At 36.8% G+C, this 14,732-nt stretch overlaps 1 protein-coding gene across 3 annotated transcripts in view; it reads left to right on the top strand.

Annotated features, from left to right (window-relative positions):
* The window catches only part of LOC122408309 (uncharacterized), a 270,669-nt gene that overhangs the window by 208,354 nt on the left and 47,583 nt on the right, over positions 1 to 14,732 (top strand). For all 3 annotated transcript variants that reach the window (XM_043415020.1, XM_043415021.1, XM_043415019.1), the window contains exons 3-5: positions 10,370 to 10,510; positions 11,952 to 12,092; positions 12,364 to 12,510. In XM_043415020.1, coding sequence (XP_043270955.1) covers positions 10,370 to 10,510; positions 11,952 to 12,092; positions 12,364 to 12,510 — 429 coding nt within the window. The remainder of the gene's footprint in view (positions 1 to 10,369; positions 10,511 to 11,951; positions 12,093 to 12,363; positions 12,511 to 14,732) is intronic.

Below are 14,732 nucleotides of genomic sequence, written 5' to 3'. Positions count from 1 at the left end.
ATGTCAAAGACCCAGGCTCAAGACTAATGAGGTGGAGAATAAAGTTAGAAGAATACACCTACAAAATAGAGTACAAAGCAGGTAAGAAAAACACAAATGCGGACGCATTAAGCAGAATCTACTCAGTCATGCTGACTCAGAAAAGGAGCAACGACTCGAAAAAAAAGGGAGGACGGGGAAGGCCACGTAAGGCAACACCAAGACAAACTCCATTGCCCGTTACAGACCCCGCCTCACAGGATCAACGGTCCAGCCCCATTCATGATGGCCGACCAGGAAATCAGAGTAGAACAACTGAAGATAAAGCAATAAAGAAAAACACTAAAGAAACAGAGGTCGGAAAGAGAAAGAATGAAAACAAAAACGAGAGAGATAGCGTAGAGGCCAGCGAGCGCGACGACGAGACACTTGACACTACCTCCGAGCTAACGTGTCCGAGCGAGAAAGAAAAAAACATGATAATGAAAGAATACCATGACACACCTCTCGGCGGACACCCAGGCATAAAAAGAATGACAAAAAGAATAAAAGAAAAATACGAATGGCCCGGAATGGTAAAAGAAATCAAAGAATACGTATCATCATGCGACAAATGCCAGAAAAATAAAGTCAAGAGAACAAAAAATGCGCCGATGGTAATTACCGACACACCGGAAAACGCATTCGAGAAGTGCGCAGTAGATATAGTAGGACCATTGCCAGAAACAGAACAAGGAAACAAATATATTCTCACATTCCAGGACACTCTAACAAAATACAGTGCAGCCGTACCATTAAAAAACCAAGAAGCAAAGGAAGTAGCAAAAGGATTGGTCACGGAAATTATCTGCAAATACGGAACACCACAAATAATTCTTTCAGACCAAGGAACTAATTTCTTGAGCAACATTTTCAAAGAAATGTGCAAATTACTGCAAATAAAGAAGATTCAAACTACAGCCTACCACCCTCAATCAAATGGTGCCCTTGAAAGGTCAGATCGTACATTAGCCGAATACCTCAAGAGTTATGTACAGGACGATCAAAAGGACTGGGACGAATGGTTGCCATATGCAATGTTCGCATACAACACCACCCCACATTCAGCTACGGGGTATACCCCTTTCCAACTGGTATACGGAAAGAAACCCGACTTACCGACAGCGCTCAAACAGCCCCCACGTACAACATACAATTATGACGATTACGTCGCCGAGTTAAGGGAACGATTGAGAGCCACCCGACAAGTGGCACGAGAAAAACTCGTCCAAGGAAAAGAAAAAATAAAAGAGGAAAGGGACACGGCCGCCAGCCATATTAAATACGACATCGGTGATCAAGTCTTGTTGCTCGACCCCACCGTGCGCCGAGGAAGATCGGCCAAGCTAACCCCTAAGTGGACAGGGCCCTACACGGTGCGGAGCCAAGACTCGATAGTGAACTATAGCATCGGCCGTGGACGACGCATAATACGCGTACACGTAGACCGCCTGAAGCTCTACGTCACTCACTAACCAAGAATATCGAATAATGATATCGTTATAATGATATAATAATAATAAGAATATCGTATATGAAACGAAACAAAAGTATTTCAACTAATAGTGAAAAAGGGCATAAAAGAAAATAAAAGCAGATTTAAAAAGAATCGAACAGAATCAAAAAAGAAATTTTAAACGTCAATCAAAAAAAAAAGGGACGTTTCGTCGAAGTAAATAAATAAAGTATACCCACCACTAGATGAACGCAGAAGAAATCCACCGAAAGAATCCACGAAATACCCACAACAAAAAGTGTACAAGTGGAAAAGAAACAACGTTGGCAAACGAAATGGAATCGACGACTTCGACCACGACCACACAAGGGAAAACGATGAACAGCTGAGGCGAAGGAAGAAGGAAAGGAGATTACACAAAAAAAAAAAAAAATATTTTAACAACAAAGTCTAAATCAAAAATTCACATATATTGTTACAAAAAAAAAGGGGGAAATGTTTATCCCCACTAGACGACACTTCGCCACCACTTAGGACCGAACATTTTCCAAATATCGTCCCAAACTTTATCTTGAACCGGGCCTGGATACGGCTCCATGCAAAAAAGACGTCGGAGATTTAGTATATCGCCAGGAGAGTCCTCGGGACTCCAATCATCAAATTCCATGGAAAGCGGATCTTCCCGCCACATTCGGTCCCTCGCCATCCGACAAATTTGCCGGGACTGCCGGACAGCCTGTGCATGAGCTACGAAAGGCACCCTCCAGACCTCGTTGAATGGTCCACGGTGATAAACTTTCCGCAATTTCTGAAAAGAAACGACACAACATTTAACGCAAAGACCTAAAGAATTAGAAAAAAAAAATAAAATAAAATAAAATAAAATAAAATAAAAATATAAATAAATATTATTCACATATTGTGACGTAACACTCGAACCCCAACCTAACCTCCAAAAACATCGCGACGCGGCGCGATGTTTTGACCGAGCGCGTACAACGACCGGGGAGCCGCGTCACTGCTGGCCGGCGGCGGCCGTACTGGAGGGCAATACAAAGGCCCGATACAAGCGGCGGAGCGCGACACTAGCGGCGCCGCGTATTAAAAACTTGAACTATTATATTTTTTTGTTTTGTTGATTAAAATTCAACGCGATTTCATAAAATATTGTAACTAGACTCAAATGAAGCGGAAAATTATAACGGATCGAAGGAAAATAATAAAAAGATAATTTCTTTTAAAAAATTGGTATCAATTCAAATAAAACAAGACGCGTGTTTATGACGCATGCGCGGGTGGAGCGTTGATGGGCTATAGGACGCGTACGTGACTTTTAGCAATTGTAATTATTCGAATCATATTAAAACAACTAACAATGTTAAAAAATGAAGAAAATTAAATAATAACGGATCAAATTGAAGTTTTTGTTGTTGAAAATCGCAATAAGCTGAAATTCATAAAAAGCGGTAGTCCGCGCATCATATGTTAGCCCGCTCGACCAACGGGCGAGCGTGAATCATGGCAACGGGCCAATCAGAGAAGGCGTTAGAAATGGATGCGCAGAACCGATCCGAAAACCGAAAATTCGGCGTTTGATAATTTTATGGTGGGGACACGGGTATAAGAAGCGCTGCGCGACTCATTCGGGAGGCAGTCCTTCCTCAAAATTCTGACTCGGAACAAAAAGGCTGACCTCAAACATTCTGATTTTGGCAAGCAACCTAACCTATTATCCTAAATTTTTCCTGGATGCCTGGAATCTCGGAGCGATTCGGCGACGTTTCAATCCCAGAGTCCAGGGTCCGCACCTAACCTCTAAACTTTCCAAATTTCCGTTGCACGGGATCTCGGAGCGATTCGGTGACGTTTCAATCCCAGAGCCCGTGGACGGTAAATAACCTAACCTTGCAGATGCTCAGGATCTCGGAGCGATTCGGTGACGTTTCAATCCCAGAGCCTGGGGTTTGTTCCTTAACTTAACCAATTTTTATTTCTTTTTGCTTGCTATAATCAGGGATGATTTTTCTTGTAAATTTGTAAATTCTGTAAAATTCTCTTTTTATATTCAAGGTTGAAATAAATCGAGTCCGAGTCAAACAAACCCGAAATTTCTGTAAAGTTTGTAAATCTTGTAAATTTTAAATAATTAAAAAGGCCGCGGTACGAATTAGAGGTTATATCGCGTCAAACCTATAATAATTTCTTTTATTGTATAAAATCAAAACGCTTTTGAATTTTCGAAACTTTCTTCTTTTTTATAAGCGAAAAATGCGTAAATTAGAAATTGTTCAAATTCGAAACGGCGAGTGAAACAAAATTTCTCCCAATCAGCGAGCGCGATCGCGAATATTTTACGACAACAAATCAAAAACGAATTTATCCTGTGAAATCAATCAAAATTGAATAAATCGGAATTGTTAAATTTTTCAAAATCAAAATTCCGCGTTCTCACGTTTCTTTCATACCTGCTCCTTTTAAAATTAAGGTAGCTCGAACCGACGCGTGGCGGCGTTCAGGCCAGGTCGGCAAGAGCGTTACGTTACAATATATATGAGTATATTAGCCAACTTACCATGTAAATAAAAGGGCCGGCGCCCCAATAATGAAGACCCTCGGATAACCCAGCAAACGCTAGTGATCGTTTTCGTCCAGCCATAATAACGTCGTTTCACAGAAAACTTTCGTCGAATGATAAAAAACGCCACAGAACATGCGAATATATAGAGCGACAAAAGAGGGGATAAGAAACGGAAAAGACGCGCAGACACAGCTCGAACCACATATAACAATCAAAAGCGAAAAAGCACATAGCATATAGAATAGAAGCAAGCAAAATAAAGAAAGAAAATAAAAATCGTGCACCCGGGTAAATAACGCATCAGCGAAACGCGCCCACGACGCGTGAGAAAAAAAAAATGAAAACGAGAATAAAATACAGTAAAGCCCACAGAATAAACGATAAATCAAACAAATAAACAAATTCACCAGAAGACGAAAAATTACAGGTGCATTATCCTCGGTGGAGCAGCACACGGAAATGGCCAAAAAGAAAACAAAAAATTCCACGTGGAGACACTAAAAAACACACCAGGAATCTACTATGAAGAAATAGGATCATTAAGATTAGTAAAAGGAATTTGGAAAACAGCGATTCACATGGACCTCAACGATATAAGGGAAAAGGAAAAACCACTCAGGAAAGTTCTGAACACTTTAGAGGAAATATGCAACAATACATCTAGTGACATTCTATGTTCTACTATAGCAAACACTGTGGAACCCATGATGAAAAAATTACAGGGAAAAATTCAATCAATCTACGATTTCGTAGGAAAAGACAATAAAAGGGGGAAACGAGGATTAATAAACGGATTAGGAACGATAATAAAATCGATTACCGGAAACTTAGACCAAGAAGATGCAAAAAGAATAGATGAAAGAATTAACGAAATAATAGAAAAGCAAAAAACAAATGAAGATGTACTAAAAGAAAACCTACAGATTCTAGAGTCCTCAATAGGCATCTATAATAAAACAACAAACAAGGTAGAATCTAGTATAAACGAATTAGAATTTGCAATAAACAAAGTCCAAAATGAATTTAAGAACGAGCTTTCGGAAGTTGCACAGAGACAAATTTTGGACGGGAACATAAACACAATAAGCACAATAATAGAAGATTTCATAACAGATATAGATCAACTAGCTAATTTTCTAATACAGGCTAGAAAGGGACTAATAAACCCAACAGTAATAGCACCACAGCAAATATCAGAATATCTTACAAAAGCGACACCCTATATACCAAAGGGATTTAATTTCGTCACAGGCATAAGAAGCGGCGAAATCTCCAACTTATTGAAGACAGCGGAAATCACCACGTATACAAGCATGGCACGAGTGGTGTTAGTAATCAAATTTCCGTTGGTCGAGAATATTTTACTAAAAGTAAACAGAGTATACCCATTTCCTGTGAGAACCGATTCAAGCAAGTTTCAATTTATAGAAACGGAATACAGACTTATAATAGTGAATGGAAAAACAAGAAACTATCTAACACTAACGGAAGAAGAATTGAACAAAAGCAAAATAGTAGATTCTGTTTATTACTACAAACCAAAACAAGCCATTCAGATAGTCACAGAAGCAACACCATGCGAAATAAAACTATATTTAAACGAACCACAAAAAGGATGTACCCAAAGGATAGTAAAATTAGAAAAAACACTAATCATTGCCTTAGAACAAGAAGGAAGATGGTTATTCACGGCACCAAAACTAGAAAAAATCAGAGTAGAATGCGAAAATGAAAACATCATATATACAACTATATACGATAACGGAATACTGGCTTTGGACGGAAAATGTTCCGTCACCACCGCCGATTACCAACTAATAACATTAAATGAAATAACTCAAAATAAGTTTACAAAATTCTACCCGTCGTATAATCTAACGAACGCGTTAGGAAAAATAGAACCAAATCATCCAGCTTTCGATTACAGTATACCACACAAAATGATACTAGATCCATTAGAGATAAATAAATTGGGCGAAAGAGTAAACGTGTTGAAAAGGAAATTGAATGAAGGAAAAAATAACGAGGTGAACTGGGCTCACCGGCATCTCATAATTGGAAACTACTCTCTAAGTTCAATAACTCTGATTATACTGATAATGCTATGCACAATCTCATACTTTATATATAAAAAAAAGCTGAACCAACTCCTACAACGGACCACCCAGGTCAATGACGTGGAACGACCTTCGGAGGCACCAAAGCCTTCACGGAGAGAAAAGACACCTGAACTGAGCATCCAATACCAACCAACGCCCAGAAAAACGAACACGGACTCTGAATAAAAATACACATGTAAACAAAATTGTAAGCCAAGAGACCATTATGATATCAAACTATAGCCAATTTTTTATGATAGCCGAATACGCAGTTTCGTCTCTTTAAGGGGGGAGGATTGTTGTGCCCATGGTAACACCAAAATTGGCAGTACATAAAGATTCAGCAACTAAGCTAATTCAGCAGAACTGCTAATCCGCGAGTCTCAAAACTCACGCTTGGAGTCTATCGACCCCAAGAAGTGCACGCCCGAAGAATGCTGACAGAGCATCACGCCACCGATCGCTCGAGAACGATCGAGAACGAATAATCAATAGTAGGGGTAAATTGATACCATTTTAGGGGAAATCTACGATTGTACAAAAACACTTGACACTGCCCGAACCAGGCAGTCTGCGAGAGTCAGCCCTAATTCCAATAACACGTCAATCATTTGGTCTCGAGGCAAATAAACCTCGACTTTGTAAAACTCTACCTAATAAACCTATTGTTAACTTGTTTTAAAGTATTGAGCTGGAGTTCAACTCATTTATTGGCAATAAACCTTAAATACCTCGTCCACGATCACTCGTCCCTCCGAGACGGTTTTCGCGGGCACAACACTAGGTTCAATTTATTACAAAAAAAGTCTCATAAACTAAATCGCTCAGATTAATATTTGTTGAGACATAAAACATTTACTCTTTCGTTATATGAAATTTTTGACAATAATCGTTGAATCAAACTTCTCATAAATGATAGTTTTCCATTTTTTATCACTAGGATTTCATACAATTACCATTTTGTTACATCCATGTGAGTGGAAGAAGATAGTAAAGAACTGAATTATCGAAGCATAATTGAAAACGAAATATCTTAAAGCAACAAAACTGAACTTACTGTTCGGAAAATAAAAATATTCGAAAGTTGAAGAATTATTCATTGTCTTCCTCTTGTGATGAAATGTTCATTTTCCTGCAAAGATATTATTGTGAAAGAAATTTCACGGAAAAAAATCATGCACTTATACATGTGATTTTCTAATCAGCTTATCTTTAAAATCTTAACACCTCTCATCTTGTCGTTATCGCAAATTAATAAAAAGTACTTGCACATGGAAAAACAAAGTCACTGTAACACGAATTGATTTTTTTTTATCAAATCGTGCTTGCCGGCACCGCTTCCCGTCAACTCACAGGCCGCAACTTTTTCACATCTTTTTTTTTTATTCATTTGGAATTAAACTGAGGGTTGAATTTGAAAAAAAAAATTCAACTTCAAATAAGGACCACTCTAATGTCGAGCCACCCTGTCTAGCTCCAATCTAAAAGCTCGGTAGTCGAAACTAGCCGATCTGTTCACGACTCCATCTATACCGAGCCACCCTATTTAGCTCCAATCTAGCAGCTTGATAGCCGCAACTAGCTAACAAATATATGTAATGCTTGTCAGCAACAAGCTAGCGCCTAGCTAACTATGCCATCTAGATAAAACTAAAGAGGGACTAGGGTCAAAATAGTCTATGCAGAGTGATTTTCTGCATAGGCAAAGGGATTTGAGGTAGTTTCTAATACAGAATTTTGCGGTGTACTTTCCGCATCTAAATAATCGTCGTCCCGATTTGGGAGATCGATTTAAAGGGTGGACGCTACTTCGTCGTCTTCCACTTTGCGAGGTGGTTTTGTTTTTTTTCGCAGTCGCACTCAAGTTTATCGTCGAAAAATAAATTGAGCGATTACGAGATAGTGCTAACGCCCGATAATTTGAGACGTTCAGCATACTCGTCGTCTGACATAAGTTTCTATACGATCTGGCTTTGGCGGATAACAATTTTATTTGATAATGTTCCGTTACATAAAATAAGATAATCGCTAACATGATGTAATCGAATGTCCGTTCGATTTATCGACTTTTCTATAATTATCGGTTCTCCTCAGCAATTTGAATTCCTTCCGTTTGACTATCGTAGACGTGTTGGGTTTCTCGAGTTGTGGCAATCCCCCCGCTGCCACCAATGTAGTGTCTGCGAAGACCGTCGCGAAGGAACGAGTTATCAAGAACGGGTATTTAAGGGATTAAGGCCAAAAGAGCTGAAGTTCAACTCAATACTTTTACTACAACTTAACAACCCTAGGGAAAATAAAAGTTGGGACAAGTACATTGATGTTCCCTTGTTTCCTGACCATATCACGAAAAATGGAAAAAAAATCCATAAAAAAATTATGAAACCAACCGTAAATAATGTCAACAGAACAATTCGAAAAAAAAATCGACAAATCCGGAAAAAACATCACATTGAAAAAAATACGAATCTGTAAATATTTTGTAAAGTGAAAAAAATTCAAATAAAACATGAGAAATAAAAAACCGAAATATCACGCTTGAAAACATTTTGAAAAACGATGCCCCATTCTTCTTATCTTATTCTAACGACGAAATCAATCGAATCAAAAATTCGATCTAAATTACTTGCAGCATTAGAATTTATGATATCAATTCGAGGCCAAGTATTTTCTAATAAATTGAAAAAAGTTACCACTTGAATTACGTGCAGTACTAAAATTCATGATATCATTCGGAGACAAGTAATTTATGAGTAACTCCATATTTCAACATTATGAAATTGTTCTGAGAAGATTTTAAATCCAAAAAAATCATATGAAAGCTAAAGTCATTTGTTACTCCACGGTGACAGAGACTTATAAGAAAACCGATTCTTTCAGGATCTTCTGGTATTATTTACAAAATTCGACGTCGATTGGATCGATACAAATTATATTTAAATATGTGTTAAAAGTACTTGTCCGGCCCATCACTTTCCATTATGTTTCCGTATGATCTTTAATAATGTTGATGTTTTTCGGTCGGGAACTGGAACGGGGAATATTTTTCGAGATTTACGCTCAAAGCCGCCGACAATCCACTGGCCCTCAATGATGCGACCACGATTATATTTTCGTTTGCCGAATTTTGCTTCGTCGATTTCAACAATACGATCTTCTCCGTCGATCTTTTCAGAATGATCGATGTAATACAACAATAAAGCCTCTCGAACGAAATTTGACCAATCAACAACGGTATGACTGCTCAAATTCATTTCTCTTTCGAGAAATTCTTGTCGAGGAGGCTTTAAAGAGATGAAGTAGCTGATGAAGACGCAGGCTTCTTCCATAGAGAGGGTAGCATTATGAAACCACATTTTTGCCCGGATGTTCTGGTTGAAGGAACATTTTGTAATGAGAACTTTTTCTCCTTTCGGAACTTTACTGTTCTCTGACACCTCCAAAAACCACGATTGAAGTTCCATGTAGCCAATTCTCCGCAATTTGGACACTTCACCTCACGAAACAATGCACCGTGTTTTTGTAAAAATTCCACCAATGTTTCGTAATCTTCACATGATCGTTGAAATTCGCGTAATCCGTAGGTACAATTTTCGCAAGACATTTTCGCAAGACAAGAATGAAGACACTGAGCTATTTCCATGATAACGTGTAAGATTTTCGAGTAATTCGAGTGGCGAAGAACACTTGCATGAACAAAGAAATGTAAACAAACATTAAGGCATGTCTGTCCCTCGAACCTCGAAACTTGAAATATTCGTGCTTACCATGCCTATCGTGCAAAATCGCAGAATTTGAAGTGTCGAAATATTCGTGATTTTCTTGAATTATGGTGGAAACACCATAATTTATGGGAATTTATGAGAAATGTCAGCCTCCCCACATGGAATATCATTTATGATGACACAATCAACAGCTCTACAGGTGAAAAAAAATTTTCCCATCATTTTTGGGAAAAGGCCTCAAACTGCATAATTACCTTTTTTTTTACATTTTTCATGATACGTATAATATTTAAAGCTATTACACCGATCATGAAAGGGTCTTTTTCTAGATTTGGAAAAAAAAATGGATTGACTTCGATTTTCCACTTGAATTTTCAATACTTTGCCTATGCAATCTCATTATTTTCAAAGAGCTCACAATTTTCTTTATTGATAAATTGATGAAGCTTATTTATTTCCATTATTTTTAAAATAAGCAAACTTCTTATTCTAGAAAAATGAGCTTATGCGGACAAAAATGATGATCCTCAATCGTCTTATTCCTGTTCAAGATGCTCCACCAGAAATTCGTCGATATCCACTGTTCCAGCTTTACTTATATTGCGACTCGATAATTGAAGCAAGACAGAAAAAGGTAAGACAATTATATACTAATTTTTGAATTACGAATGATACTCAAAGAGGGAGATTAATAAATCTTTTCCATCAAAAGACTTTTTCTTCTTTTTCAATTGGATGTTGCTGCAACACCTCAAAACTTACATTAGCAATTCGTGCAATTGTACTAGTAGCGTTTTATGAGCATCTGGGTCTTTCATTGAAATGTAATGGTCCTTTGAGGTGACAATTCATTGGTTATGCAGCACAAGACAACCCGAAAAAAATACATGGCGCTGAATATGTGAGACATCCCGTTACAATCCAATGGACTTTTCCCTTTATACGCCTGCCAATTCAATTATTTTTTTAAAAATACGATTGCATTGAGTCCGTAAGATTTTCTGTTTTTTTTTCTTAGATTGATATAATTAATGTTCATTGGAAAAAAATTATTTCTTTTATACCCCCTGTTTTCGAAATCTTGAAAATTCCCCATAGTACATTAAATTCTGAAGTCCAAAATGCTTGTGAATTCCGACATTCCTACCAGTTTCCTGTGAAACTAGGGCAATATATGGTCCTCCCCCCCCCCCCCCCCCTCCTTTCAAATTATCTTGTAATATTTCCGAAGTTACGCACTTCTTACAGCTTTTTTATTGCATTTCTTTGTCAAAGAGTAATGGGAAAAACTTCAAAGAGTAAAACAGGAATGCGAAGTATTAAAAGGTTGCGAACTTAATTTTCGAAGATTTTCTATATTCGTATTGTCAATAAAAAATTTTGAAAAAAATTTCAATCTATGACAAAAAATAAAATTTTCTAACGTAGCCAAGTACAGTACAAGTTTCTTTAATTGTTCAATTTCTTAATTCTTCAATTGTGTACAGTGGAAAATTAGGGTTCCGGTAGGAATTCGTATACAGAATGATTCTGCAATTATTAAAAGCTATCTTAGAATTATAACCGTACAACATTCCACACAATATGATAAAAAAAATATTTATAAAGAAAAATGCGAATACGCGTGCAATACACGTATTCTATCTATACATATACTGCACAAATTACACAAGCATAGCGTACATGGTTTTCAAATGGAAGCTCGGGAAGAGACAATTGTTCGATTATACTATGCAATCAAAATTTATTAGTATTCCATCAGCGATAGTAAAAAGAAAAAGATCCCCCAGTAAAATAGGACAGGCCCCGTTATATAATGGTTTGATGAACAATATGGATGACTGAGGTTATGGATTGTACACGTTGTACACTGAATGGAATTTGGTTTGTCATACTTACTGTTCATGTAGTCAATTAAAAAACTCATCGTCTGCATAGTTAGTAAAGCAGGGCTAAAAGTGGGGTAAAAATGAAAAAATCGAATTCTCAGAAGGATATTCTCTGATCGAACTGAGAAATGAAGGTTATAAAAGATGTTGCTTTTATTATGAATATTCATTATTAATTCATTTCAGCGCTCGCCGAAACATGTCAAAATAGTTGCTTCGTTGCATGGGATGCTTTATCCTGAAACGAAACCGACAGAAGAAGACTCAGATAATGAAGAAGAAGAAATTTACATGAAAAGAGTCATCGTGAATGGAGTAGAACAATTGGTAAATTTATTATATAATAGTTAGCTATTTGGGATAAGGATGAAATGAGAATGTTGTCAAGTCGGGATAGAGATGAGTTGAACAGGCCCGTTGGAAAAGAGGCTGTTCAAACCATACACGTTAGCTATTCCGTCACCATTAATGAGATATAAGTAATCTATGTGATGTAGTTAATTAACCAATCATCTTTAGTTGGAGACCATTGTAGACTACAATTCTCAGACTACGATTTATTATTAACAGATTGTTGAGTCAGCCTTTTTTATTGCAGGTCCCTTTGAGCATTGAGGAAACTGCTGCAGCGAAGAAAAAACATGAAATTAATAAAGACATCGAAAATGGTTACGTCCTCACTCAAGACGAATATGACAGATTACATTACGAAACTGGGGCCATAAAAGAGCTTCGAGATGCTCAGGCAAGTAGAAAATTCCTTCCCTTGGACGCGTGGGCAAAATATCAAAGAGTTAAAAATATCTGGAAACTGGAACTGACAATAAACTTAATTGTAAATAAAGTTGCTAAACGAGCAACGAATTTCAATCCATTTTGTACGAGTGCAGAAAATCCTTAATTTTTTTCGGATACACCACATACGATATTTTTCGTAATATTTGTCTCGAAGAATGGATTTGAAACGAAAGTATCGACCGTAGTTGATCTTAAGTAAACAATCATATACGACTGAGATTGTTTTTAATAGGTTTTGTTAAACGTATAAAATTGACTTTTTGAGTTTCAAGTCTCATGGCATTTAGAATTTCTATATATCTAAATGAGATAAGTTTCTACAAAGGACAACCTGATAACAGGTCTGATTAAAACCGGCGAGGTTTGCTATATCAATTGGCTAATCAGGTCAGCGTAGAAGGGTCGAGGCACACGCATTAATAAGGACTTTATACAGGTCAGGCTAAGGAAGGAGAATCAGTCACGTAGGGCCGGGTTCCATAAGCGCATGAGCTAGATGCCCCCTTCTTCTTTTTAATACGTAGATTATGAGATAATGCAATTTATTATGAATTTGAATTAATGTTGATCGTACGTTGATAAATTAAAGGCAGAGAGGGGGGGGGGGGGGGGGGGGGTAACGTCAATTCGGTAAAAAAGGTTCAATTTTAACAATTTTTTTAGACGCAAGAGATAATGCAAATTTATTTTAATCTGACATCATAATACAATATATGAACAATATTTCCTGAATTTTTATAACTCAAAGATCTATGACTAACTTGATGATAGCAGAGGAACTTCGGGAAAAGTTGCTTATCAGTGATCAATATAAATCGAAATCTACTCTACCTATGTGTTAAAAGTACTTGTCCGGCCCATCACTATTCATTCAAATAAAAATCAATCATAAAAAAACGAAATCGTACCGCAGAATCCGGTTGAAAATTTATTCAAATACGATTTATTATGAGTTAAATGACCTCAATAAAAGTATAGGTCAGTTTATATACAGAATAGAATTTGTTCGCTGGAAGAAATGAGAAAGAAAAATTGCCGTCATTGCAATATTAACTGGGGGGTTATATTAGAAGCTTGAACATATTTAATGTGCAAAATATTTTTCATTTATCGATGCACAATAATATCCCTTGTATATTACAGGAGAATTCGTTTGCATTTTTTATTTAATCAACTTTCTTGAAAATAACTTCCTCAATTTCGTCTGTACGCATACCTATGATGCATCAGATCTAGAAGAGCCCTGATTTTTATCTGAATAAACACTTTAAATTAAAAATGATGGGCCGGACAAGTACTTTTAACACATATTTAAAGATAATTTGTACCGATCTAAAATCGAGGTCGAATATTGTGAATAATACCAGGGGATCCTGAAAGTCTGAGAAGAATCGATTTTCTTCTATGTCTCTGTCACCATAGAGTAACAAACTACTATACCTTTGATGTATTTTTTTTAGGTTTCGCGCTCCTTGAAACAATTTCATAATGTTCAAACTCGAAATTACTACGAAAACGCTTGTCCTCCGATTGCTATCATAAATTTAATGCTACACTTAACTAAAATGGTAACTTTTTTGATTCATAAGAATTTTCTCAAGTTCTGATGGTACCTGTAGGAATGAATATTCTGAATTATCATTAAATTATTAGAATTTTTCGACATTTCAAATAATAATTACAGATTTGGATTTTTTTAACCCTTTAACGTCCAAAAGACACCTTTCGCATGTACCATTTTCAACGTTATTATTCACTATGAAAACGTCGTCGAAAAAATTCGTCAGCTTTCTTGTCGCCTATTTACAAGGGCGCTCTTTTCAATGGTGCCATTTAAATTTGGCTAAAACCCTTTTTTTATTATATTTTTGTAAAATAAAGCAAAAAAGTCGCAATTTTCGAGGTCCATTTTTTTTCATTCCACGATTCGGAAGCCTTATCATATTATTTTCCAATAATAAAGGGCATAAATCGTGTCCTCGATATTTGTATTTTCGAAGTATGTGCTTGGTTTTTCCCCCTCTAGGCTTACTATTGCAAATAAATGGTAAAATAGCTGAAATAAAATGTTGATTTTTTAGGACATACAAATTTTATGATGAGAACGAGTTTCTTGAAGTTTGTATACAAATCGTTTACTGTGTCCTAGGTTTTTCGGGTCGCTGATCA

The sequence above is a fragment of the Venturia canescens genome, chromosome 3, assembly GCF_019457755.1.
Source record: "Venturia canescens isolate UGA chromosome 3, ASM1945775v1, whole genome shotgun sequence".
Classification (NCBI taxonomy): Eukaryota; Metazoa; Arthropoda; class Insecta; order Hymenoptera; family Ichneumonidae; genus Venturia; species Venturia canescens.
This window is presented reverse-complemented; position numbering and strand designations above follow the sequence as displayed.